This window comes from Quercus lobata, chromosome 6, assembly GCF_001633185.2.
Source record: "Quercus lobata isolate SW786 chromosome 6, ValleyOak3.0 Primary Assembly, whole genome shotgun sequence".
NCBI classification, from domain to species: domain Eukaryota; kingdom Viridiplantae; phylum Streptophyta; class Magnoliopsida; order Fagales; family Fagaceae; genus Quercus; species Quercus lobata.
Window position 1 is genome coordinate 4,447,608 of NC_044909.1, and position 27,890 is coordinate 4,475,497.

General features: G+C 33.2%; 2 protein-coding genes across 2 annotated transcripts; both read right to left on the minus strand.

Moving 5' to 3' along the window:
* Positions 1–3,055: 3,055 nt before the first annotated feature.
* LOC115949696 lies at positions 3,056–4,080 on the minus strand. The gene is made up of 2 exons (XM_031066984.1): positions 3,742–4,080; positions 3,056–3,577 (listed from the first exon to the last, which is right to left on the minus strand). Exons 1-2 carry the CDS (start codon positions 4,078–4,080, stop codon positions 3,056–3,058), a joined length of 861 nt encoding a protein of 286 aa, XP_030922844.1.
* A 190-nt stretch (positions 4,081–4,270) lies between these two features.
* On the minus strand, positions 4,271–5,627 carry LOC115949697 (protein ANTAGONIST OF LIKE HETEROCHROMATIN PROTEIN 1-like). Its single transcript, XM_031066985.1, has 4 exons — positions 5,500–5,627; positions 5,133–5,271; positions 4,894–5,044; positions 4,271–4,731 (listed from the first exon to the last, which is right to left on the minus strand). The coding sequence occupies exons 1-4, from the start codon at positions 5,625–5,627 to the stop codon at positions 4,271–4,273; spliced, it is 879 nt and encodes a 292-aa protein (XP_030922845.1).
* Positions 5,628–27,890: the final 22,263 nt, after the last annotated feature.

Genomic DNA, 27,890 nt, shown 5'->3' on the forward strand with positions numbered 1-27,890 from the left:
AAGTCAATATAATAACATGGGAATTGAAGATGATTATAGTACTAGTTTATGGCTAGTATATAATGATACCTGTTGGGCGCAGTGGAAGGCACCAACGAAAGAGACAACAAGAGACTTCTGAAATGAGTCAACTAGAATGTCAGAGAAGTTGGTGGGTTGCCAATTCGTATTAGTATTAGAGTAAGCATTGGTGCATTGTACACCAAGGGATTTGCCTGGGTTCACACAATCGATGGTCTGTAGATAGATTGTGGGGTTATGGTTTCTGATTTTTGATTTTAGAGTTTGGCCTAAACACTGTCGTTTAAGCCAGAGTAATGTGTTTTAGGTTTAGACCTGAAATTTTCTCTCCCAAAAAAAAAAAAAATTAGGCCTGAAACTATGTAGTTTAGGTTGTGTCATCTTGGTCATCACTAAAACGACGTAGTTTTAAGGTTGATTTGGCAAAAATAAAATACATTAACATGATGATTTGTCACTTAATAGCAGAAACTAATCCTGGGGGGTGAATTGCTAATGAAACCAAACTTCAAGGTGTAAAATCAAGTTTCTAAAACTTTGGGGTGTAAAATCAAGTCAACCCCAAACTTCAGGATTGCAATTTGCAATTTACCATTTTTTTTAATAGAAAACTTATATATGGGAATTGATTGTGTCTAATTATCTACTTAGTCATTCACATACACTCTGAGATCACATAACACATCTAGTCTAGGATGCTTTAGAGCATCCACAACCCGAAATGCCATCCTATCCCATTTTACCATCCCATAAAACTACTTTATTAATTATACAATACCATTTTACAATATATCTAGCATTCCAACTTTTATTTTCCTATTCTACTCATTAAAATAATATACCTACACAATAAAATATATTTTTCCATTTTTTTGTTTTTTCCCAATTTTCTCCTTCCCTTCCCTCAACCTCTATCACCGCACCTCCACTGCCGAATCACCACCACCGTGCCTGCACCATGCCCACCACGCCACCACTGCCCACTACCCATTGCCCACCAAAATCCCACCAGAACAAAAATGCATATAAAAAAAAAAAAAAAAAAAAACCCAACGTTACAACAGAAAACCAAAAACCCAGCAACACCGAACCCACGCCGATCTCCACCAATCCCAGTGAGCCTACACAAAAACGTAGTGGCGCATGATAACAAAACGGTGCATCGCGAAATCAAGGATTGGGAGAGAGAGCCAAGGCTTTTTTCGTTGGGGAATTTCGACGGTGCAATGATAACAATGGGAAGTTCGTCGAGATTTCCGATGTACGATAATGATTTCAAGTGGGGCAAACCTTTAGCGATACGGAGCGGCGGAGCTAATAAATTCGACGGTAAGATTTCAGCTTTTCCGGGAAGAGAAGGCAACGGAAGCGTGTTGATCTCCACCAAACCCAGTGACCCACGCATGCCTATCTCCACCAAACCTAGTGACCCATGCCGATCTCCACCAAATCCATCACCAATCTGAGCAACCCAGAAACCCAGCCATACCCACCTCTTCCTTTAAGCACCGGTCACAACAACAACAACAACAACAACAAAAAAAAATAAATAAATAAAAAAACACGACCCGGATCGCAACCCACCAGAAAAAATGAACTACTGTGATGTGTGATGTTGATGTTGGGAGGAGGATGGTGTTTGGGTTTGAAGAGAGGAGAGAGCAGATGAGAGAGAAGGAAGAGAGAGTTGAGAAAGATAGAGAGCATTCCAGAGTTGAGAGAGATAGTTAAGAATAAAATATTTTTTAAATTTATACAATAGTGCTACAGTGCCTTCTAAAATTTTTTACAATTCTTCAAATTTACAATTTCAGATGCTGACTCTTTTAGGCTTGAAATGCCAAAATTTCTTTAGATATGGCATATGAAAGTCCCAGTACTGATGCTCCTAAGCCCATAAAAACGAAGGTTTTTTATTTATTTAAAAAAGAAACAATAAAAAAATTTCTCAGCTAAATTTGATTTTTAGGAGGATTATGACTATAGTTGGTGAGATTGGATAAAAAAGGAATTTCATTTATGCTATTAAATTAAGGTAAATGTTAACGAATGCATGAAAGTGGTGTTAAAAATTTTCCTAATATAATTTATTAATAATTCCCTTTATGACACCTGTTAACATAATCCTTAAATTTAAGAAAGGAAATGTTAACCAACATTTTTAGAGCATTGGTTTAAGAACTATTTTTAGGAACATTTTATTGGGAGGATGATAAAATAATAAATGTTGTTGACAGTTTTTTATATTTTTCATGAAATTGGTGTAAAAAATTTTCTATTATGGTTTATTAACAACTACTCTAATGGAATCCGTTAACATGGCCTATTAAAGAATGCTTAAGAGTCAGACACATTGAATTTTTTTTTTTAATATACAAAATATAAATTCTACTTTAGCTTAATCTAACGCTCTGTTTGTTTCAGCATTAATGTTTTCTGGAAAATAAGTCATTTTCCAGAGAATATTTTTTAGAAAACTATCTCATTTTCCAGTGTTTGGTAATGACCTTGAAAATGAGCTTAAGAATGTTTTCTAGTGTTTGGTATGTACAGACATTTTTTGGAAAACTATCTTACTTTTTTGGAAAACTATCTCATTGCAGCTATACCACTGCAATTTGTGTGGCTCTGGAACTCTACGCATCAATACCAAGTGAATAGAAATACGCATAGTGGCAAGAAGTGCTTAACTTTTACCATCCCACACCTTTGTAGCAGATAGCTTTCTTAGCTTCCTGTCATGATTGAGCAGGGCACTTACACTATTAACCACCAAAATTATGCAATCAATATCCACTAGTAACAATGGCAAACCAATCATTCCATATTAAAATAATTTTTAGCCAACAAAAGGACTAAAAGTTGCTTCCAAATCCACATGCCCATGAAACAAAAGGACTAAAAGTTGTAAACCAATACCCATTAAAATGATCTCAAAACCTACAAACTAGACGCCAAATAGTTTGATAAATACCAAAATGCCAAATTGTCCAAATAGAAAAGCATAAATTCTAACAAAAATGCACCTACATAATCAAAATTGGCTTAAATAGTTGTCAAAGAAGTTCTGTAGCCATTGTCTATAGAGCTTGTCATTTTTCAACATGAATGGCCTTGCTCGTTTTTCATCCCCATTCAAATGGTCAAATGCGGATGCAAGCATATTTTCTTCAAATCCATCCATCTTCATAACTTCTTCATAAAGACTACCAAAATTTAGTTGATTTTCAGAAATCTTTTCTATTGCAAAAGCAACCTTACCAAGTTGTAGGGACAAATCTTGGTAAACAGCATCTTCAATCATAGTAGCATGACTTCGTTTCCTGTGAGACCTTGTTTCATTTGAGGCCACATGTGAGGGATCCACTTGCTTCTTTTTGGATATGTCATCAACATCAGCATCAACAAGCGGAGGTGAGTCATCCAATGCTTCTACACCTATATCACCTACTCCCTTGGAAAAACCTCCTGTAGCCATATCCTTACCCACAACCAAAGCCATCTCATCAAACATCTCAATTTTTTTGTTTAGAAATTGTGCATGATTTGGATGTGCCTGTGTAAAGAAAGAAAAAGAAACAATTAAAAAAAAAGAAAGGAAAAGAGCCAAAAACTAATATGAGAGCAATAAGAATAATGAAAAAATTTAAACTTTACAATGATACAAACTAAAATGTTTCTACCTATAAAATAAAAATAATAAAAGTTTCTTATCTCAACTTCTTCATCATACACTGTTCTATCACAGGTGATCATTTTCAAATCATCATTCCATCCAAACCCGCTTTTCTTATTACGAAGTAATGCAATTGTATTCCAATTGGTTTTAAGTGTTTTAAAGCGATGTTCCACATGCTTTGGAGTACATTCAGTCATAAATTTCTCAGTAATTGCTTTAGCTACTTTAGCATATGACGCATGTTTAAATGTGTTGGATTGCTTGTTTCCATGAAGAGCCTTATTTGCAAGTATCTCAAGTAATAAATTATGCATTGGTTGTGACCACCTGAAGTTGGTCTTGGTGTCCTTGACCTTTTGAGTATCCTTTTTATTTTCCATTGCAATTCTATTACAATGATATTTACAAGAAAAATGAGACAAAATGAAAGAAGAATATAAATAATATTCAATGCAAAATATGAACTGGGGGTGTGCATGCCAAACAAAAATAATTGTAACATAAAAGTCTTAATAATATGAAACCAAAAAAAAATCCATTACACAACCAACTAGTATAAAGAGTATGAAATCACTCCATAGCATTATAATCCTCCCACATTTTATGACAAATATCATCCCATTTTTGAATCCATTCTCTATTTTCTTCTTGGACTTCCCTTTGTGATTGTTGGACTCTTCTACTTGTACTATCATTTGCAAGTGGACTACCATGAAGCCCATTGCTCATAATTGAGTCTAAAGGGTCAACTCCTATTATATGATTGTGAATTATGCAACAAGCTAAGACTACATCCACTTGTGTTGGGAATGACCAAAAAGGTTTTGCATCTAACACACGGAAACGTTTCTTCAAAACCCCAAAACAACGCTCAATGCTAGTGCGTAAAGAAGAATGGCGAAGATTGAATAATTCTTTGTCATTTCTTGGTGGGTTATCACTAAACTCTTTCAAATGGTAACGAACACCACGATAAGGGGATATAATTCCTTTCCGAACTCCATAACCAGCATCACTAAGATAATATTTACCTACACGTTCATAGTCAAAAGGAAAAAAAAAATCACTCCAAAAGCTATTATCCATAATAAAATCACTTTCTATTCCTATAATACCTTCAGGAATTTTTACTCCCCTTGGCCTAGAGAGTGCATCATTTAAGACATGTGAATCATGTGCACTTCCTTCCTAACCAACTAATACATAAGTGAATTTTAAGTCAAAAGCAGCAGCAGCAGCAAGGACATTTTGTGTTGTTCCATCGTTTTGGCCGCTAAACCTTCCTTGTATTTGAATTGGAACAGATGCACGAACATGAGTTCCATCAATAGCTCCTACACAATCCTAATAACGACCAATATAAGTTGCATTTATCTTATATCTTTATATTTATATAAAAAAAAAGAGGAAAATAAAAGCCTTTGGAATTTACCTTAAAATAGGAGTTAAACCTACTGCTATTTCTTATCTCCAGGGGTATATCTTTGTCAGGCTCTCTAATCATGTGTTTGTATAATTGCAAAATAGCTCTAAGGACATGCCTAAAGTATCGGTGCACTGTCTGAACTGATCTATAAAACCTCCCACCAACAACTCAAAACCTCACATCATGTCCAATAGTGTGTAAAAAAATTAACACTTGTTCTTTAATGGACATATGAATGGTCTCTTGAAGTAGATTATTCTCGCTCAAAATTTTGCATAGCACATAAAAAGCAATAGGTCTCATCCTTATATGATGGAGACAACGCATATCACCTCTACAAAGAATATCATTCATATATGTCTCTCTTTCATACTCTCGATTAACATGAGGTTCTCTAGGCATAACTCTTCTAGATCTTAGTCCTTTCAAAAGAACAACACCCAAAGTAATAACAGATGTAGCTGCTCCCATTATGGCAGTAGGAAGTGATGGGTTATCCATCTATATTTCCAAAAAAAAAAAAAAAAAAAAAAAATGATGAGCATGAATTAAATGTGTACTTAAAGAAAGCATTCATATATACAGGTACCTAAAGAAATCACTTCATAAAAAAACGACCACTTTAAGTTTGATGAGACTAAACTATAAGGTAACAACATTATCACTCCATAAGTACTAGAAACAATAACTATTGAGTTTGTTATTAGAGGCTAAAAATTAACAAGGTAATAGATGGTGAAAGAGGGACGTTTGCCCTTAAAAACACTTTATTTCTGGACCACGTTTTGACTGGCTTACAAACACTTTGTTTCTAGACCAAGAAACAGAGCATTGCTCCTAATGAAAACACATAAGAGCAACTTTCTAAATACAGGGAGGAGGACAACAACAACAACAACAACAACAACAACAACAATAACAACATAAAAATAAAAATAAATAAATAAAAAACTCTTTAATAATTTTAATTCCCTAGACATTGAGAGAGGATTCTAATATGGCTAACATGAAAATATATATGGATAAAAGTTTCTCTTCTGTATCTCTATCATGGCTGGACACATAGGCCTGAATATATAGAAAAGATACATGCCAAATGCCAACTGGTCATTAAATCACATGTTTATTTCCAATGTGATTTCTGACGTTTTTGTATACAAAACGTTTGACAATAATTATAGTGACGTATAATTGAATAATGGCTACCACTGAAGATCTGGTTAGCAAACTGTGTGAGCATAATTCATAGTGATAAAAATATTACCAGCACAAGGAATGAAATATTACCAGCGCAAGGAAGAGTTGTTGACAGTGAGAGACAAATAGAGAGAGATCTGTGAAAACTGAAAAGAGGATAGACCAGAGGGGGAGAGACAGTGAGAATATGAGAGGAGAGAAAAGCAAAGAGAAGGGAGAAAACTGAGAGCTTACTGTGAGACTGTGAGACAGAGGACAGAGGCGCCAAAATAGTTGTTTCCCGCGGCTACAGAGGGTAAAGAAAAAAAAAATTTATAGGAGATGTGATGCGTGAGAGAGAGATTGTTTTCCAAGAAAAAAAAAATTGGAAAACATCCCATAGAAAATAAGTCTTGTTTTTATTAGGGTTTTCCATTGACTAAAAATAGTTTTCCGTTGACTAATTTTTTTTTTTATGTTACCAAATACTTGAAAAGGTAGAAAACTATCTATATAGATAGTTTTCCAGTGAAACAAACAGAGCGTAAGTATAAATGTGTATGAAACTCTCTCCTGAAGACTTGAACTTTGGCCCTTACCCCCCACATTATCGTACCAAGAGTGTGAGGTAATACCCAATGAATATTCAAATCAAAAGTTTTATTCTCGAAATTAAAGAAACTAAAGAGTTTGGTCAAAGATAGTTAATTGTTAATCAACCTTAATGACCTTGATTTTTAGTTTTTATAACGAGTTTTGATTTTGCAAAATGTCTTTAAAAGGTAGAACTTGTTTGAAATGGTACATACCGGCAGAACCTGTGCATTAGGTAGTGCAATCATGAAAGACTAGGGTGGAGTTTGGATTCACGTTTCCGCGTTTTCTTCTTCTTCTTTCTTTATTATTATTTTTTTTTAAGATCAGCGCCTGGTGCACTGTCCATGTCCAAGGCTGAACAGTAAAAAAAAGAGTGAACAGGTGCACTGTTCATGTCCAAAGCTGAACAGTAAAAAAAAGAGTGAACAGTAATTTTTCACACATTTAAAAATTATTTTGCTACAGTATTTTTAGTTTTCAATTTTCCGTTTTTAACAAAATAAGTTGTATTTATATGGACCTTAGATTAGTTTCTTTTTCTTTTCTTTTTTGGCTGAACATGGCAAGTTGGTTAGTCTGGTTTGACACTTTGATTGGACTTTGTTTCTATTTGGTGAATGGCGGCTTTTGGATCTTCTAAATTTGAAAGTTTGGGTGAAATGGGTAAATAGCTGAGATTGACTTAGCGTTAAATCCAAATTTGAGATTTTGGGTGCCTGTGTTTCAGCTCTAGGCCTACCATGGCCCATGTCTACAGGTAAGCCCATATAAAGGAGACTATCCAAGCCACACCTCCCACTCTTTTTTCACTTTGGATTTCATGTAGGATTGGACCACATGGTGAAACTAATCTTAGGCTCAAGCCCAAATAAATACAAGTTTGGGCTTGAGGATTTTGTATCTAGCGAGTGATCTAGATTTTTCCATCTATTCATGCATGTGGTTTCAAGCTTGATCAATTTATTATCCAACATTTCATCTTTTCGTGATAGTAGGAGGTAAAAAACCGTTTTGTCTAGCCTTGAGTAATTGGGCCTTTAATAACTTTATAAGCCCGAATACCAAAATTTAACTTTGCTGGCCTATTATGTTGAGCTATATAAATTTAGCCCGAAGCACTATATAGATTTTTTTTCATATTTTGATTTGTAAGAACCAAGACTTAGACTGCGGCATAAATGGTAAACATCGATTGTGCTATATAAAAAAAATTCATAAATATTTTTATTTAAAAAAAAAAAAAAAAAACTTATACCCACTGTCAGGGCCTCTTGGTCTTGGGGTTCTTACATTAAATGAGCCTCGCCCATAAATTTCCAGAAAAGTGATGTTTTTGAATTTCTCAAACTCAGGCAGCTTTGAAGCCCACAAGACACGATGGCCCAAAAAGGCGACAAAGAAGTAGTAACTAATTAACAACTCCGATTAATTAATTAGGTAAGTACTTCAACTCCCCAATTGATTTAGTTTAGGAGCAATTTAAGCATGCAATAAGGTTTTCCATGATTAAATGCATGGTTTGAAGCATGGTGCTGATAGACAATAAATCTAGCTAACACATGTCTTTTTTTTCTTTTTCTTTTTAAAGAATAAAATCTAACACATGTTAAATACATCTATCTACCGGATATAAAAATCAGGACTTATCATGTGGCATTATTATTCTATGTCATCTCAAATTAATTGAGGAATCCACCAATTTCAAGCATGGAAAACTCCAAATTTGATACATGGCAAAGCTTTAGCATAGACTTCTGCTTGTATGTGTGTATATCTATATAATTAGACAATTAGATATTATATAATAATAGTTTTATAAAATAGTAAGCTTAAAAAAAAAAAAAAAAAAAAGCTTATGATCTTGCAAAAATATTATACGACGAAGAATAAGTAATTTCAAATTGTAAGACCTTGCCAAAAAAAAAAAAAAAAAAATCATTTTATATTATAAATCATTTAATGAAATTGTCACCTAATACGAAGTCATCCACAAAAGTTAATAATTTAGGAAAATTTATGATTAATTCTATAATTTTTTTAACATGAAATACATCTTCATTTTTTATTTATTTATTTATTTTTTTGATATAGGTAGATTGTAGGAGTGGGTTGAGGTTCAAACCATAAACATGGTGCACACATGATTTTATCATCACTGGGTTATCACTTAACCTAATACTTATGTTAGGTTATTTAGACCCCTTAGTTGATTTTATAGTGGAATTAATCAACTTAAAAAATTAAGTAGTTATGAATTCAAATTAATTTCTATGTTAATCACCACATAGCAACATACACCATATGTAAAACAATAAACAATCAACAAAAAACACATTATATTGTGACACTGGAAAAATCATTCCAAATGAAAAATCATTGCAAAGAATTAACCACTAAGAGGCAAAACAAATTCACTAATAGAATTGAAGTTTTTCAAAATAAAATAGTCATATTCTCATTTGCTACCGCCTATAGTACTTATTATCGTTATCCGATGTAGTTCTGAATCCACAAACTCTTCTATAGCATACTCTATTGAACATGAACATCCCTACTCATGAGTCATGACTTCAGGTACCCTCTTAAAAGATTTTCTCCACATAATAGTACTGGAATGAAGACTCTATGACTTCAAATTTTGATCTCACCAATGAGATACAACCCGAAGAATTATTTCTATTGAATCCATAGGCACACTAAATGGAGGTTAAAATATTCTCTCTATAAAACTTAGGGTTTCTGCTTTTCTAATCTTTGTAAACGTCATGTTTAACTAGCCTTTATGTAGACTCTCTATTAGGCTACAAAAACACATTTAAATAGCCAACTTAATAAAAAAAAAATGCATTAGGCCAAATTCTAAATCTATGATTCTCAATTGATTGAGCAGGTGCCGAGATTCTAGAAACCACTCTTTCCTCGAGCTAATCTTGGGTCTTCATCTTGAACTTACAAATATACATCAAAGACTCAATAAATCTTAACCTTTTTGTCATGGGTTAGCAACACTCAATTTTTTGGACATTTGGACCTAACTACTAGCTTCTTCAGTTTTAACTTATGAAGGACATTTGTATTAACTTAATTCTTATCAATTATAATTTAAATTTCCAATTTGGACTTTTGCACCATAAGAAATAGGAGATAAAGGGGAAGAGTGACTCTTTTATAATTAAGTAAAGGCATATATATATATATATATATATATATATATATATATGTTTTACTCAACAAAAAAATGGAAAAAAAAAAAAAAGAAAAAGAAGAAAAAGAAAAAAGTAAAGGCATATATGTATCATCGTTTATATGAAACTTAGGTACTGTTTTCTTAACAATTTCAAATATTAAGTTTATTCATTTAGAATTTTTGGATGAATGCAATGAATGGAAGTGGGTTGGAATATCAAAGTGGGCTGAGGTGAAGAACTGACCTTTGATTAAATTAGCATGGAGGTGAGTTTTTTTTTTTTTTTTTGGGAGCAAACATGCCAAACATAGAAGTGCCAAGTACTCTCATATATTATTGTGTTTTTGCACGGGGTGTCGCCGTGTCGGTGTCCTTTAAAATTGTTTAATGTAGTTATGGATTCAAAGTAAATTTGTAACCCATTGCGGACTTGCTCATGATTACTCAAAAGATGAAAACTACTCAAAAAACTATATCCAACGTTAGATCAAAATGACATATATTGCTTTAATGTGGATTTGTGGAAGGCTAATCATTTTGTGGTTAATTAATAATTAGATGCTCTCTCTGCCCACGTTTACACCTGAAATTATGTGATCTCATTGTCAGGGACATAATCAAATCATCTTTTAACATAAGCACTTAAAGCAAAGCAAATGCTAATCAAGTAATGTTTCACGCTCAGATAGAAAGGTTATGGAGTGATTAGTTTCTATCTAGGGGTTTTAGGCGCTTTTAGCTAAGAGAGAAATATGATTGTGGCTTGCTTCTTTTATATGTAATGCCACTTCCGTTTGAAATTTGATTTTAAAAAAAAGCAAACTTTGTGTCCCCAAACAAGCTAAAGCCCTTGTAGCCATGAGGAAAATATTGCAATATATGTGCAATCTTTTATGCTAATAACTTCCATTTTCATCAAAGCTTGAAGCCGTGATGATATTCTTTGTAGAATCTTCAACATAAATTATGCTACAAGTTGGCACTATAGAATTTAGATAATTTCAAATAATACCTTCCTAATGATTATTTACTTGGTATCAAATCCTCTTGATTTGAGAGTGATGAAATATTCTTCGTGCAATGTAAAACTCATGATTTAAGCACAAACATGTGATGTAACATGACTAATAAATTTGCAATTTCTATTGTCTGCCACTTTAGTCAATTTTAGTTAATTCACTGTAAAAATTTTCATGTGCTTAGCAATTGCTTTATAGAGTGATATTAAGTTCTCAAGGAAACCCACCGAAAAAAGTGGTAACGAAAATTCAAGGTGTTGTTCAATGAGAGAAGAAATGTGCTGCAGATCGCTATTGATAATGACTTCGGTGATAAGAGAAAGATCATGTGGAAATGACACTCCCTTCCAAAGCTAAAGGAATATATATATATATATATATATATATTACTCTGTTGACATTTATTTGATTAAATTATGTTAAATTGATGTAAAAAATGTTGTATACTAACATGCCCTTTGGTTAATGGCAGATTTCCAAAATTACTTTTCACTTATCCATAAAAAAATTAAAATTTTTATGAAATCCAAAACGTTTTTGTTTTGTGTAATGTTGACAACTCTAATCTAAGTCAATTTGTTATACAATTTTTTTGCAAATTTCTTAGTTTTAGGATACGATTGTCTTCTACGGTTAAAATGTCTGTCAGATGAGTACGAGGGAAAAGGTCAAGGCACATTTTTAACTACCAAAAGTGTTAATATACCCGTAGAAACTTTTGGGTGTCATGATTTCAGTTGTTTTTTGCGCATGTGCAAAACAATTTGTGTATGATCAAGTATAAACAATTAAACACTACTTCTTTTTTTACTTTTTTTATTTTATTTTTTATGTTCTTATAATAATAATAATAATAATAATAATAATAATAATAATAATAATAATAATATCTATTAGTTATTTTTTTGAGGGGGATCTATTTTTTTTTTTTTTGAGGGGGATCTATTAGTTATTAGTATATTAGCTATTGCATTTATTATTTATTACTATTAATATTGTGTACATATCACATATCAATTAGCAATACTAAACTTGTTTATTTATACAATTATCAAAAGAATTACGGTGTAATTGACTGTATGCGTTTCCTCAATTATATAGTCAGTCAAAGTGCTAATATTTAATGAAATGGCCAATGGCACCAGTGCAAATAACAAAAAGGTATATACTAATACACTCAGTGGTGGAGTCCGCATTTAGCTTCAAAGGGGTAAAATTAAAAGATAATTTTGAATGTAAAATTAATCTAAAAAAAATTAATTTAATAATAATAACAAAATAAAGAAGCAATTATATGCTAATGTAATTGTCACATGCAATCTAATGTAAATTTAAACTTTAATTTATTTTTTCATATCTAGTTTAATCCACTCAATTGCCCTCGATGTAAATAATTAATGATAATCAAATTGAGAAATTAATTTTAAGCATATAATTTGATTTCTTCAAATAAATTGAAAAAATAAATCAATTTAAAAAGTGTTAAGAATATAGCAATATATTGTTTGTGTCTCATTGTTTTGAATGCTTTTAAAATTTTTTTGTAGAATTTAACTTTTCTACCTTTATTCTTATAAGTAGTTAAATTTGGGATTATAGCAAAAATTCAAAGTTTGAAACTGAAAATGTGAAGAGATGGAAGAGAAAAATGTTAATGGATTCTCTAAGATGTCTTTTTGCAATAAGTCAAGAGTCACAATTCTTTTCACAAAATTGTTCACAATTATTAAAGTTACAAGTTGTAAATGGTGGACAATAAAATAATATCAATGGTGAGTCTTAGATAAAATAAATAACAGCCTGACAACTAAATGGTTGTGAAATTTGTAGTGGAAAATATTATCATGTAGCATTTTGATTCTTAATTCTTACAGTGCTATACTTTTATTAATGTGTACAAAGACAAAGAAGGTTTTTTAATTTTTTAATTTTTAATTTTAAAAATTATGAGACCCGCTATTTAATCTTCAGTCCTTAACTTGCGGTGAGGATGGTGAACTGTGAACATGTGAAGCAAATAAATTTCTTTTTTCAAAAAATATTTAGTGGCACCACTGGTCATCTTTTGTATAGGGACAGACATATTTAGTGGTTGTTTATTGCTTTTGGCGAGCTGGTGGGGGGCAATAAGCAATGTAAAATAAACACTACTCATTACAAAATCACAAGCAATGTGAAATAAACACCACTTAGAACAAAAATAAAATTCACTACTTTAGTGTCTAGTTGTTTCACTTCCACACAAATTCGCTACATTTTCTTCATCATTTATAATCTACTACATTAATAATTATAACAAAAGTTATCGTTTCTATGTTTTTATGTGGTGATAGAATTTTTGTTAGGTTAATAATCTGAATTCTTTTTCTTTAAAATCAAACATTTTATTTACCTCATCAACAAATTATTAACATAAAAAACTAAACATTCAGTTTGGATACGTATAGGAGATTGTATCAGCAGTAATATTGTGATTTCTCGATAATTAAGGCTTTAATCATTACAAGGTTGTGAGAGTGAGTCATTGACAAGATGCAAAAGTGCTTTTCATTAGAACTCCAAGTGCTGCAATTCTGGATTACACATATTACAGTTTAAGCTGTAGAACATTAGGTTAAAGTTTTTAAAACCCATCATCAACCATTTCATGGTGATGGTGCCGACTAAGACATGGAAAAATGAAAAGCAAACCAAATAATCTTCCATTAACCATAAATAATAATAATAATAATAATGATGATGATGATGATGATGATGATAATGATAATGATAATAATAATCTTCCATTTTAGCCAATAGCTTTTCCAGTGGTGGAGCCAGAAATTTTTCCTAGAAGGGACCAAGTTAAATATAACCATCATCTTAAGTAAAAAAAAAATATATATATATATATACACTACAAGAAAAAAGGTCTATTACAACGGAAAAAATCGTTGCAATAACTACAAAGTCGTTGCAATAAGGTATTATTGCAACGACTAAAAAGTTGTTGCAAGCCGTTGTAATAAACTCCGAGGCAATAGGTTTATACAACAAAAAAATCTCGATGCAATAAATCCTAAATATTGCAACAAACAAGTTGATGCAATAACTTCTTTATTACAACAAATAACTTTGTGGTAATAGCTTATTGCTTCAAAGGTTTTGTGAAAAATGTCATAACTTATTACAACAAACAACCTTGTTGCAATAGGTTGATTTTTTTTTAAATAATTTGTTTATTACCCTATCTTGCAATATACGCATTATAAGATAGTATAAAACAAAAATTTAAGAACTAAAATTTAAAGATACAAATTAAATAAATGTAAAAGTCAAAGTACTCCATCAAATTGATATGTCCAAGAACACAAATATACACATAACTCGTTTAGTTAATTACGATCAAACACATAATTTCAAAAGTAAATATACACAAATATATATGCAACATGTAAGAAAAGTTCCCTTCAGAAAGTGATATCCATGCATGCTTCACAACCACTTCATTGGCCTCCACCCTATACAATTGAAAAAAAAAACAAATAAATAAGTATAAATTGAGGACCAAATTTATAACACTCTATTACTGGTAATTTCTAAGCATAGAAATTATCACAAAAATTCCATTTAAAACCATGACATGAGCTCCAGAAAATACCTAAAGATACCCACAATGAGACAAATGTAAACACAAGAGTGAAATCTTGATGAAGATACGCATATAGGGTTGGGGCCTAGAGCATGGAGTAAATGTCATTATGGAAGTTAGTGCATATAAACCCTCCTGAACTATGTAACAATAATTGAAATCGGGTTTCAATTGTTTTTTGGGTTATATTTAAAACAGTTTATATGGAATAAGTATTATCCCTTGAACTAAGTTATGGAATGTTTTCTAGTACTAATGATTGTTTTTTGTTTGCCACTAGGAAAAGGAAGTTCACCGATTGAAAAACATGATGTCCAGTGCTACTGATTCTTCACATAAAATAGATATTGAAAGCGAGTATTGCATCTACCAACAATGAGACAAATGTAAACACAAGAGTGATCATATACAACAACAACAACAACAAGCCTTTAATCCAATTTGAACAAGTAAAACAATTTAGTCCTTCCAACTCAAATAGATTAATCCCACATGCTTGCACAGAAAAAAGTTGCCAAATAGTCAGACAATCAATTCAGCAAAACAGTATTTTTAACTCAATCAAAACATTCAAACCTGAACAGATTGATACCACATGCTTGCACAAAAATAAGTTGCCAAAAAGTTAGACAATCAACTCACCAAAACAGAATTTTTACTCAATCAAAAGAAACTATATGAAACTACATAACCATATATATATATATTGTCAACAACCACCATCAACAAAACGACCTACTTCCACAACCCACCACCAACAAAACAACCCACCAAAAATTTATATAAGATAGGTGTACCTGAGATTGGTTAGCTAGTATTGCCAGAAATTCCTCACGCATAGTCTGTCGGAGTCTTTGAAATTGTACTTCCATTTCTGCATGTTCAGCCGCCCTCTTAGCGCGTTCTGCTTCAAATTTTGCTTCCATTTCTGCACGTTCAGCTACCCTCTCAGCGCGTTCTGCATCTAATTGACTCTTCATAGATTGAACTTCACTATTAAGTTCATTGCGGACACGCTCCGTAGAAGTTGGAAGCTTTGCCATGTATCCTCGACCAAGGACATATCTTGACTTGGAGCTTGACTTGGAGCCTGACATGGAGACAACTGATTGGAATATTGTATCCCGCTCACTACTAGATAATGTTCGATCTTCATTCACTTCCATTTCAGCAATTTTTTCTTTTGCTTCCTCCTATTTACAAACACAAATTTATGTTTTTAGTCAAGTGAACAGAAATATAGTTAATCTTTGAACTAAATACACAAAAATAATATACTTACATATACATGTTTTGGAGTATCATGAGCCCATTGGCCCTTTGGACAGTAGGCCAATGCCCACATTTGAAGATCGTCAGGCTCCTTTTGTGTTTCTGGATCACGCTAAGAAAAAAAAAAAATAATACAAGCATTAGCCCACATTTACAAGCATTAGCATTATATGTTTTGAGTATTGTTGTTATTTGATCTTACATTTTCAAAGCTGATTTGTGCAAATGACTTGCTACCAGTACAATGGATGCTCCCTCGCTTGCTTCGATTTTCAGCATTTCTATCACTTATTGTCTAAAATAAACATCTTTGTCACACACCTTATTAAGTTATTGTATAATAATACAATATATGATATCATATGCTAATAAAAACAAACCATATAAATAGATGAAAGTTTGGATTGTCTACCTTAAAATCATCTGACTCGAAATATGAGATCACATCATACCAAGCGTCCATGTTGAGCTCCTGAGGCTTATTTCGGATGACAGCCTCCCTATCATGTTTGTATGTCTTATATGTTGCTGATAAATCAGCTCTCCATCCCCTATACCTCTCTTTGGCAATCTTGAAAATTTTAGCTTGAGTATCGTCATCATCATCTAGTCTCCACTTATTCTAATATCATTACAATATGACATACATTTACATTTGAAAATCAATAAATATATAATTATTCAAAGAGAAAAAAAAATACCATTAAAAAATATGTAAGTCTAGCTAATGGATAATTTTTATAAATACCAAAACTTTAGCCTTCAAGATGTTTTTATTCTCATCTGGTATTTCCTTCCAGTTCTTCACATTAAGAGGCAAATGTTGTCTTACTTGAACAACCACTGAATCAACAAAAGTGCGATAATTGATGTCGATAGGTCCACCAAACTTCCTTGAAAAAGTAATTGGCAATTTCCCATCACTAGTCTCACTAGCTTTCTTAGCCACCTTTAATCCTTTAAGAGTTCCACGACCCTTTTTGGGCATAGGTGTAGAATCTATATATCATTCAAAAATTACTAAATTAAAACAGATTTTTCAAAAAAAAAAAAAAAAAAAATCTAAATTAAAACAAGAAAATCATTATAGACATGAATGTTATAAAATATAAATCAATATAATAACAAGATTTCAAATGCTCAGTATTGTTAGCAAAACAATATTCAAGGAGGCCAACAAGATATGAGTTATTACTTGGATGTGAATGTAATTAATTTCTGTATAACGAAGTATTTGTTGGTAATTTCATAATTAATTTGCTAAACTAATCTAGTTCTGTATAATGAATCTTTTATGAAAGTTTCTGCATAATGAAGTTAGCACAAGAACAATAACATTCAAAACTTCAAGTCTTTATTCTTCATTGTCAGGTTCCTAATAAATTGAACTATAATTATACCAAAAAGTGTAGAAAAAACTAAAATCAGTGGCAATGACTAAACAATGAGTGATAATGTCATTAAACATCTTTGATACTACAATGATATAGAACATAAAAAGAAAATTACAATGCTTGTTTTTTTTTCTATGAACAATGTAGAGGAAAAATCACACACGTGTGATATGAAATAAAAATGTGAGAGATAGTTCATCATATAAATAATGATATAACCTGATGTCACGGGACGTGGACGACGAGCATGTGAGTAAAATTTTTGTGAAGGTGGTAATGTGGATGGGTCATCTAATAGTTGAGATAAGGATGCCTCATTTGGCATTTGCATTGAAACTTCACTAGATGGTTGCAGCAGCTGTGGTAATGGTGTAGATGGCTGTAAAGATACCATCTGTGGATGACGTCGCTGTGATGCTGATGGTGGAGCCATCCAAAATATAGATACCTAAACTAAATAACACAATAATGGGAATGAGAGCACATCCAACGTATATACATTGACCTTAAGATAACAGTAGGAAAATGTAACATAAAGAAATTACATTCATTATTTGACAACTAATTACATAATATATATTTCAAATGGAATCAAATATCCAAATTATATACAGAATATTAAATAATAATAATAAAAAAAAAAACATAACATAAAGGCATCATATTGCATACGTTGGAAAAAAATATAAAATAATAAGAAAAAACAAGTTAAGACAACTGATTTGTTATTACCATTATCGTCTTCTTCGATATCAGTCTCATTATTGTCAGACAAAAGGTCATCTTCCAAGTGAATATTTTCATCAACACTTACTTCAATACCCAATCCCTCCATATCACTTCTACACCAGCTAGTCATGTCTTCAGAACCTTCTTCGCTACCACCCATATCATGTTGACTTCTTAGAACTCCGTTCAGTTCATAAGGCTCATAATTAGAATTATCATTCTCATCATCTACTTCTTGCTCCCTATTTGGCATAGCAAAGAGGTTTCTTGGTCTCAACTTTATCACAGAACACCAATTTGGATTTTCAACATCCTTAGCATAACAAACTTGTTCTGCTTGAATTCCTAAGATAAAAGGGTCATCCTTGTAGTGAAGACATGTTGTGTCAACATTGATAAATCCATACACATCCTTCTTATACCCTCTACTTTGGTGTCTACCTTGAGGTGGCACCTCAAACCAATCACATTTAAACAGAATAACTTCATTACTTCCCAAATAATCTAAAGCAATAATCTTCTTAATGACACCAAACCAATCTATATACCCCGTACTTTCATCACCTTTCACAACCACACCACTATTTTGGGTTTTTAACATCTGCTCACTTTCCTTTGTACGAAATAAGAAACCATTAATAGTGTATCGAGAATAAACTCGTGCACAAGAATCTGGCCCTCGAGCTAATGATAAAATTTGTTCATTTATCCGTTCATCTTGATTGTCATAAAGTTGTTCAATCTACATTTACACAATTACAATCACAATCAGTTGATTGCAAATTTTTGAAATGGACACATGAATGTTAGTATAAAATTAATCCACTTACTTGAGACTTAAACCACTTTGAAAATTGTTCTTTGTGTCTTTGTTCTACATTTCGAGGGTTTATTGATGTAAGCTCCCTAATATGTTCGCTACGTACATATAAAGGCAATATTAATGAAAATAATTATCAACAAATACAAATTTTAAAAAAATTTCTTCATATGAATATAAAATTACTTACTCAACCCATGGAGAAACTTCTTCACAATTGGTTAAAATGTAATGATGTGCCATTTGGAGCTCTGAATTACAAAGAGCTTCAAACATGCAGTTTTGCCTATCATGGTAAACCAATGTAAATACACTCAAACCAGATGCTGCTTCACTTGGACAAGTGTCAACATTCCTTTCTAGTCGATTAAGTTTTGTATCCATATCATCAAAATACCATGAGCAAAATGTCATACATTCCTCTGAAATATACCCTTCAGCAATTGATCCTTCTGGATGAGCTTTGTTACGCACATACCCTTTTAACGTGCGTAAATATCTCTCAATTGGATACATCCACCTATATTGCACAGGTCCTGCCACCTTAGCTTCATATGCAAGGTGAATCGGTAAGTGCATCATAACATCAAAGAATGAAGGTGGAAATACTTGTTCCAATCTACAGAGGGTTTCTGCAATTTGATGATCTATTTGGTCCAATGCTTCAACAGTTAATTCTTTTGAACATATTTCCACAAAGAAATGACTTAAAGCAATTAAAGGTTCACAAACTTTCTTCGGTAATAAACCACGTATCACAAGTGGAAGTAAATGTTGAAATATAACATGACAATCATGTGTTTTCAACCCAACTATGTTGTTGTCTTTCATCTTTACACATCGCCCTATATTTGACGCGTAAGCATCAGGCAACTTCACATCTTTTAAAAATTGGCAAAAAATTTGTTTTTCATCTTTTGTTAGTGTGTAACATGCAAAAGGAAGAATATACTTATCACCTTTACGTTTTGGATGTAGATCTTTTCTAATTCCCATTACTTTAAGATCATGACGTGCATTTGGGCCATCCTTTGTCTTCCCTTTTATTTCAAGCAGCGTTCCCAATATACTATCACAAATATTCTTTTCTATATGCATCACATCCAAATTATGACGAAGTAACAATGTCTTCCAGTATGGTAAATCAAAAAATATACTCTTCTTTCGCCAATTATAACACTTTATCTCTTGATCTCGTTTCCTCTTACCCGTGGTTTTGCCAAAGATCACTTGCTCAAAAGTTTTATACTGTTCAATCACATCATCCCCTGATAATGGCTTTGGTGCTTCTCTTGTTTCCCTTGTGTTATCAAAGGCTTCTTTATTCCTACGCCATTTATGATTAGCTTCTAAAAATCTGCGATGACCCATATAACAATGCTTTCGTCCATGCTTAAGTCTTAATGACACCGTATCCTTATGACAACATGGACATGCTAGCCCTCCTTTGGTGCTCCATCCAGACATTACTGCATATGCAGGGAAGTCATTGATTGTCCATAAAATTGCTGCATGCAAACGAAAATTCTGCTCCAATGAGACATCATATGTCTCGACACCATTTTCCCACAATTGATTTAATTCATCAATTAATGGTTGTAGATAAATGTCAATGTTATTTCCAGGTGATGTAGGACCAGGTATAATCATGGACATTATCCAAAAAGGTTGCTTCAAGCACATCCATGGTGGCAAGTTATATGGAATTAACATAACAGGCCATGTACTATGGCTTGAACTCATAACCCCATAGGGGTTGAACCCATCACTTGCAAGGCCAAGTCGAACATTACGAGAGTCTAATGCGAACCAAGAGTGAACCTCATCTAGTTGTTTCCATGCCATGGAGTCAGCTGGATGCCTTAACACACCGTCATCTACTCTACCCTCTTTATGCCATCTCATTTCGGAAGCTATATTTTTTGTCAAAAACAATCTTTGTAGCCTAGGGGTTAATGGAAAATAACGTAGAATCTTTTGAGGAACCTTTTTGTGGTTCTTTTTCTTCCCAATGATATTACCATTACTCTCATTCGATTTCCATCTAGACTTCTTGCATCTTGGACATTTTTCCAAATCAGCATACTCATTTCGATACAACACACAGTCATCAATGCAAGCATCAATCTTTTCGTAGTCAAGTCCTAAATCCCGAATCATTTTTTTTGCATTGTAAAATGACTCAGGAACCAAATTGCCATCAGGATATGAAAACCTTAAAAATTCAAGTAATCCCTCAACTGATTTGTTACTCCACCCATATAGACACTTCATTTGAAACAACCTCATAACAAATGATAACTTTGTTAAATTTTTACAACCAGGGTACAACTTTTGTCCTGCATCCTGTAACAATAGTAAGAATTTCTTAGCATTATCATTTGGTTCCTCACTATCCCGCATATGCAAATCATCATCTCCACCAATTGTAGTACTAGCCAAGTTCTCAGCTCTCATCATATTATTGATCATCTCATATGCCCTAGCATCATCACTTCTTTCCTGATTGCTTTCATTATCTATGCCCCCGCTATTTTCATTAGATGGTTCATCATACCACTCTTCACCGTGATGGATCCATATCTTGTAGTTTTGATCCATTCCAAATTTACACAAATCCAGTGCTACCTCATTACGTGTCTTAGGAACCACATTAACACATTTACGACATGGACATCGAATTGTATTTGCCTCTGCTACTTCGGCAAAAGCCATATCTAGAAATGCTTTCATACCATTTTGCCATTCTTGTGACCCCCTATCTTTCATAAACATCCAAGCCTTATCTATTGACATCTTCACTGTAAATAAACACAAAAACACATAAATTCTAGACTTTAGGTTCCTAAATTGTCTAGTACTTGGATAATTATAAAATGAATTACATGGTTCTATTTTGTTTCACATCAAACAAAAAAAATCACAATTTTTAGCTACTAAGATGGAAGCCACATACAACAAAAAATGGCATGTTCAAGTTAGAAAAGGGAAGGGAAAGAAGGGGATGGTTAATTAAATACAACCAAAAGGGCAAAATCAAATTCAAATATACCATTTGAACATAAGAATCCCCATCTAATCTGTTTCTTTAGTCATTTTCCACGTGCATGAACCAAAAAATATGTTAATTAAGCTCATAAGCAAACAGAATATACACTTTCAAATTCCTCCATGCTAGGTAGTAAGCATGCGACAAAGTTTAACTTAACACACATATATATACACTGATATATCTTCATTTAAGTAAAAGCTATATCTGTTTGACAAAAAGCAGGTCAAATGAGAGTGTGACAATCACTTTCACTTTCTCTCTGTACCTCTGAACTATCTCTGAGTACCTCAATACAATGCCCATTGGATTATGGTTTGAAAAAAATGGTTATCTTCACAAGGTATCAATCGAGTGGCGGTGTTATTTGTGGACTAGTCTAGAAGCATGGAGCCAAGGGCCCCCTGGCCACAATGCCCTTTTTTTCTTCTCAATTGTAACATTTGTTTTATTTTATTTTATTTTTATAATTATTTTATATCTTTTTTTACTTACATTTTGTTAACATTAAATAAATACTAGTTTTATTTTTAATAGTATATCAAGTCTAATACTAGCAATAAACTAAAGTGAACTAGTGCAAGTCTCCACCATATACGACACTTTCAATAAACTAAACAAAAAGAAAGAATATATATATATATAGAAAATAGAACAACCAAAAACATCAACATCCAAGAGTCTAGCATTCAAGAAAAAACTAACCTTGATCGTGTTAGTCCACTTGCTTAACTACTTGCTTTTGAGGACAAGCTTCTAATCTTCCCTTGCCTACCTTGTTGTGATCTGGTGAGGATGCAAAAGCCTTGGAATTATTAATATATAAAATGCTAGGATGCCATTAAAGTAAACAAAAAAAGCAGTGACCATTGATATCCTGATTGACTGCCTAAGGACCATGTACATTACACTAACAAGATTTGGTCTAATATAGCTCAGCATGCATCGGTGGGAAACATAAATTTTAAAGGGGTTCATCAGCCAGAAACAGCTCACCTTTCTTTATTCCTGATGAAGTGATAGCCTACAATAATAAATTCCATGAAACATTAGAAACATAATAACTTCATAATATTGAAGCCAGAATGCTCAAACTAATAGGACATGCAAATATCATGATAACCCGGATTAAGAGGACCATTCCCACAATAATACTTTATCATTTGATTTGGTGGAATGTTGGAAGGAGAGGTTTGCTACACCTCTTAACAGTGATATTTGGTATGCAATACCAATGTGCATTATGTGGACTATTTGGAGAGGGTAAAACAGATCTTAGGAAAATTGTTTTACTGTCCTTTTTTAAATGGATGTCTGATTTAACAGACCTTTCTAGCTCTAAATTGTGACAAGTTTATTGGTTGTTGCACTTTTTCTTGACATTGATGCCATTTAAGTTAACATCTTGTGAACTAGTTAGTGATTTTCTTTTTCAATTAAGTTTATTAATTTATCAAATGCCCCAAAAATCATCTTAAATATATGTGAGTAAAGGCAAAGAAAATCATACAGCTACATGCTTAAAAACCCACTTAAATGTTTTCAAAAAAAAAAAAAAAAACCCACTTAAACAACCAAAATTCAAATTTAAAATAAAAACAAAGTTCACTAACCCCCTATAGTGCACTTGGATTCAACAAAACAACTACATAACTCCAAAAATATGAAGAGAAAAAAAAAATCATTTCTCACTCACTAACACATTATAAAGCATAGATCTTTGGACTGAGCACTCTACTAATCCATACATTCATCAATAAAATCTTCGAAGACTGGATTCTAAAGCAACAAAACATATATCTCTGCATGTATATTAATTTGAATATAACCTATCAATACACATAAACCACACACAATTACAGCCCCAATTATATAGTTAAAAAAATAAATAAATAAAGTTCACTATATCCCTACAATGCAGTTGGATTCGACAGAACAACTATATAACTCCAAAAACATGAACAATATCTTTTCCCACTCACTAACAGTGTAAAGAATAGACCTTTGCACAGAGCATTCTATAAATTCAAACTACACATATAATTTGAATTTTAAAAAAAATCACAAGTTTAAGCTTACATTCACCAATAAACCTTCAAAAATTGGATTCCAAAATAACAACACCTATATTCTTGTATCAGGCTACTTGATTCTACTTCACTGCTCAAAATCCAAAGTAAAATTTCGTTTTTTTGTTTTTTTTTGCTAAGTCTTCTCTAGAAACAAATTAATAAAAATTAAATTTAAAGAGAAGCAAAAGATTATACCTGCAAATCAGAGAAATTTCTCAAGCCAACCGGAATGAGAGATTGAAATTCCTCAAAGAAAACCCAGTAAAAGAGATTGAACTCCTCTGCTGCTCCTCAAATCACAATCTTCAATAATCTCTCATCTTTGCCTCCTTCAAATCTCACGTTTTTTTTTTTTTTTTTGCCTCTCTCAAAAAACCTTTTTTTTTTTTTTTTTGGACAGTTTCTGGTTGTTTGCATGAGAGAAACCAAATTCAAGCCAGTAGAGATAAACTTCAAAATTGAGATACGGTATCATGGATGGAGACAAACACGGAACTGAGAGGATATGGGGAAAACGGAATAGATGAGAAAAAACTGGAAAAATAATTCACCTTTCCCGCTCCCCTATTTTTTCTCTCAAATAAAACTTTCCCGCTACCTAATATCTTGTCCCGCGAAATAATGCAACAATATCCGGCTCAACACTATCGCACTGCCTTGTTTTACTCTCAACTACTAATTAAAGGTTTGCTTTACTGTTACTCACTTGTGCTTTGTGTAAAAAAATTCTTAAATATTATGGGAACCTTTTTTGTATATAACCCATTCTTTAATTGGCACAAACCAATGTCCGCCCACTCCACTTGTATTTTTTTTTCTTTTAAATTCACAAATGGTTGAATGGGCATAAAAAAGAAAATATTGGATTGTCAATTATGCTTAGAATTTAATATTTTTTATTTGCATTATGGAAGTTATGACATAAGAAATGTATTTGAAATATAATTCTTTATATTTATTTGGATTATTTTAGGTAATTTTGCAATTTTTACTAATTTAATATATTTATTTATCTTTTAAATAATTATTATATTAATTATAACATTATCACAGTTCGACCTCAATTGAACTTTGGTCCAACCTTAAAAATTTTGAACCTTTCTTTTTTCAAGTTGTTTGAACGATCCAAGTCTGAAAACCATATTTATCACATCAACAAGTGTGAAATGTTTTGTCAAATTTTGTGTCTACCCTAATCACCAAAAAAATGGTTTTTATATCTAGCACACAGGATTCACAATGGACTACAAAACGGGCCAAAAATTTATTTATCTTTTAAATAATTATTATATTAATTATAACTGTGGGGCCAGGGAACTTATGATCCGACCCACGCTTTATTAGGGCCCAGGGCCCATGCTGAGGAGGGTATTTGCCGAGGACGAATAGGGAAAGGCCGAAATGCCGGGGGCACAGCCGAAGATGACCCTGTCCTTAGCACTCCAAGACTTAAAAGGGAAGAGCAACATTTCGTTGAAAGCTGCCCCCAAAAAGCCCTCTGCAGGAGATGCGAGCAGAATGGGACCCACGTGCAAAACTGGTTCGAGGTAAATACGTCCCCTCCGCATTAAATGCACCCGCCAACGTCCTAACCATATTAATGAGAAAAGACGCCTGAACAGGATGACTTCGATCATAGCAACTAACAAAAAGCAAGGGGAGGCAACTGATGGGATGGGTACTGAAGTAGGCACCTGCCTGATCAACAAGTGGAGGGCTAAAATCAACCAAGAAGGGCTATATAATGTGAAGGCCATGGCAGCACTTGGGGCGGGGGGGGGGGGGGAAGGCCAAGAACCAGAGCCTCCCAAACCGCCTCAAGGAGAAAGACTCCTCGAGCGAACACGGCCTAATTTTGTACGAACAAGACGACTAACCCTTGTTTGGTGACCAAGGCCTAGCCTTTCAAACCCACGCTCTATAAGTGATATTGTTTGGGCCCTTTTTACGTGCGAGCCCAACATCATTTTGGGTCGTTACAAATTGAGTCCTTACAATAACGTTGTCACAGTTCGACCTCAGTTGAACCTTGGTCCGACCTTAAAAACTTTGAACCTTTCTCTTTTCAAGTTGTTTGAACAATCCGGGTCTGAAAATCATATTTACCACATCAACAATTGTGAAATGTTTTGTCAAATTTTGTGTCTACCCTAATCACCAAAAAAACGGTTTGTATATCCTGCACATAGGATTCACAATGAGCACTACAGCTTGGGCCGATAGGTCCCAAGCCTCCGCTCCATGGACTAAGCCTCAAAAAATCTTCCATTAAAAACCATGCAACATCATTTTAGGTCGGATTGTCATCCGGATCAAACACAACTAAACTTCACATAGCCTAACAGTTTATGTAATATTTAACTTTTTTTTTACATCATATTTAGAGAGTGAGAGATAGAGAGAAATATGATAAGATAGTGTTCAATTGATGGGGTGTGGCCATGAGTCGTCAAACATGAGTTTCGGCCATTGGATTAGACCATGAGATAGAGAAAGTTCACATCATCGATTTTCGGACATGGGTTTATGGGGAAGAATGATTTTCGGCATGGATTTATAGGGAATATAGGTTTTTGGCTTGGGTTTATGGGGAAAATGGGTTTTTGGCCATGGGTTTTAGGGAAGAAGAACATGAAAAAAGTATGGAGATTTTGGGTGTGGCATGTTGTGGGTCTTTGGAGATTTCGGGGTGTGGCTAGCTAGATTTTGAAATTTGATGATTTTGCTTGTGTTTGAGAAAATATGGGCTTTGGGATTTATTATTTTGTATTTAAGCTAAATTTTTTAGGTTTTTTGTGTTTGTTTTTGAAGAAAATTTATAGGTTTATGGGTTCATTAGAGATTGGTTTGTTTATTGGGTTTATGGGTTTGAAGGGGTGTCCACGGGTCAGTCTGGGTCTGGTTTATGCCCAACTCGTGACCGACCTAACAGAATCGAGTGGAGGAAGTTCAAACCTGTCGCCAATCGGAGAGGGAGTCAGATTAGAGCGGTCGGATTCATGCCAGAAAGTGGTCAATTCGGTACAAACCGTCCACAGTGGAAAAATCCAGCCAAAATAGTTTATTTTAGACAAAATTTTGCGAGATCTGATGGAGATCTCACCGGATCTAGTGAGATCTCGCTAAATCCAATGAGATTTCTACCAAATCTGGTTGAGATCTCACTAGATTCAGTGAGATATCCCCGAATCTGGCATAAATCTCATCGGATCTAAAGTATTTTCACCAAAAACTTGCCAAAAAAAGCTTGAATCGCCAGATTTTCGTAAGGTTCCGATCAGGTTGGTTAAGGCGAGTTTTAGAGGAGAAAACCCGCCAACCAACCCACCAAAGTTGGTTTATTGGATCTATAACCCGCCGCCGATCGTTGGAGCCGGTTTTTGGGATCTATAACCCACCGCCGACCGTCGGAGCTCTCGGGTCAATTGGACATGTCTTGATTTGGGGAAGAACATGAAGAACATGTTCTTGTGTTCTTCCCAAAAAAAAAATTTGAAAAGCTACAAAAAAAAAAATTTATTATTTAATTTAATTAGATTGAAAAAAGTAGAGACCAAAATGAAAATTGGCTCAAAAAATAGGGATCAAAAGTGTATTTTTGCCTTAAATATATAAAAACCCTCAATTTCAACTTTTGCCTTAAACCCCCAAATGCATCAAGCCATCCTTGACCTCTATTACAACAACTTTATTTGATGTGAAACAAGGTTTTACCTATTACAACAAAATATTTTGATGTGAAATAAGTGGTTACTTATTGCAACAACATTATTTTGATGTGAAATAAGGTTTAACTATTACAACAACACATTTAGATG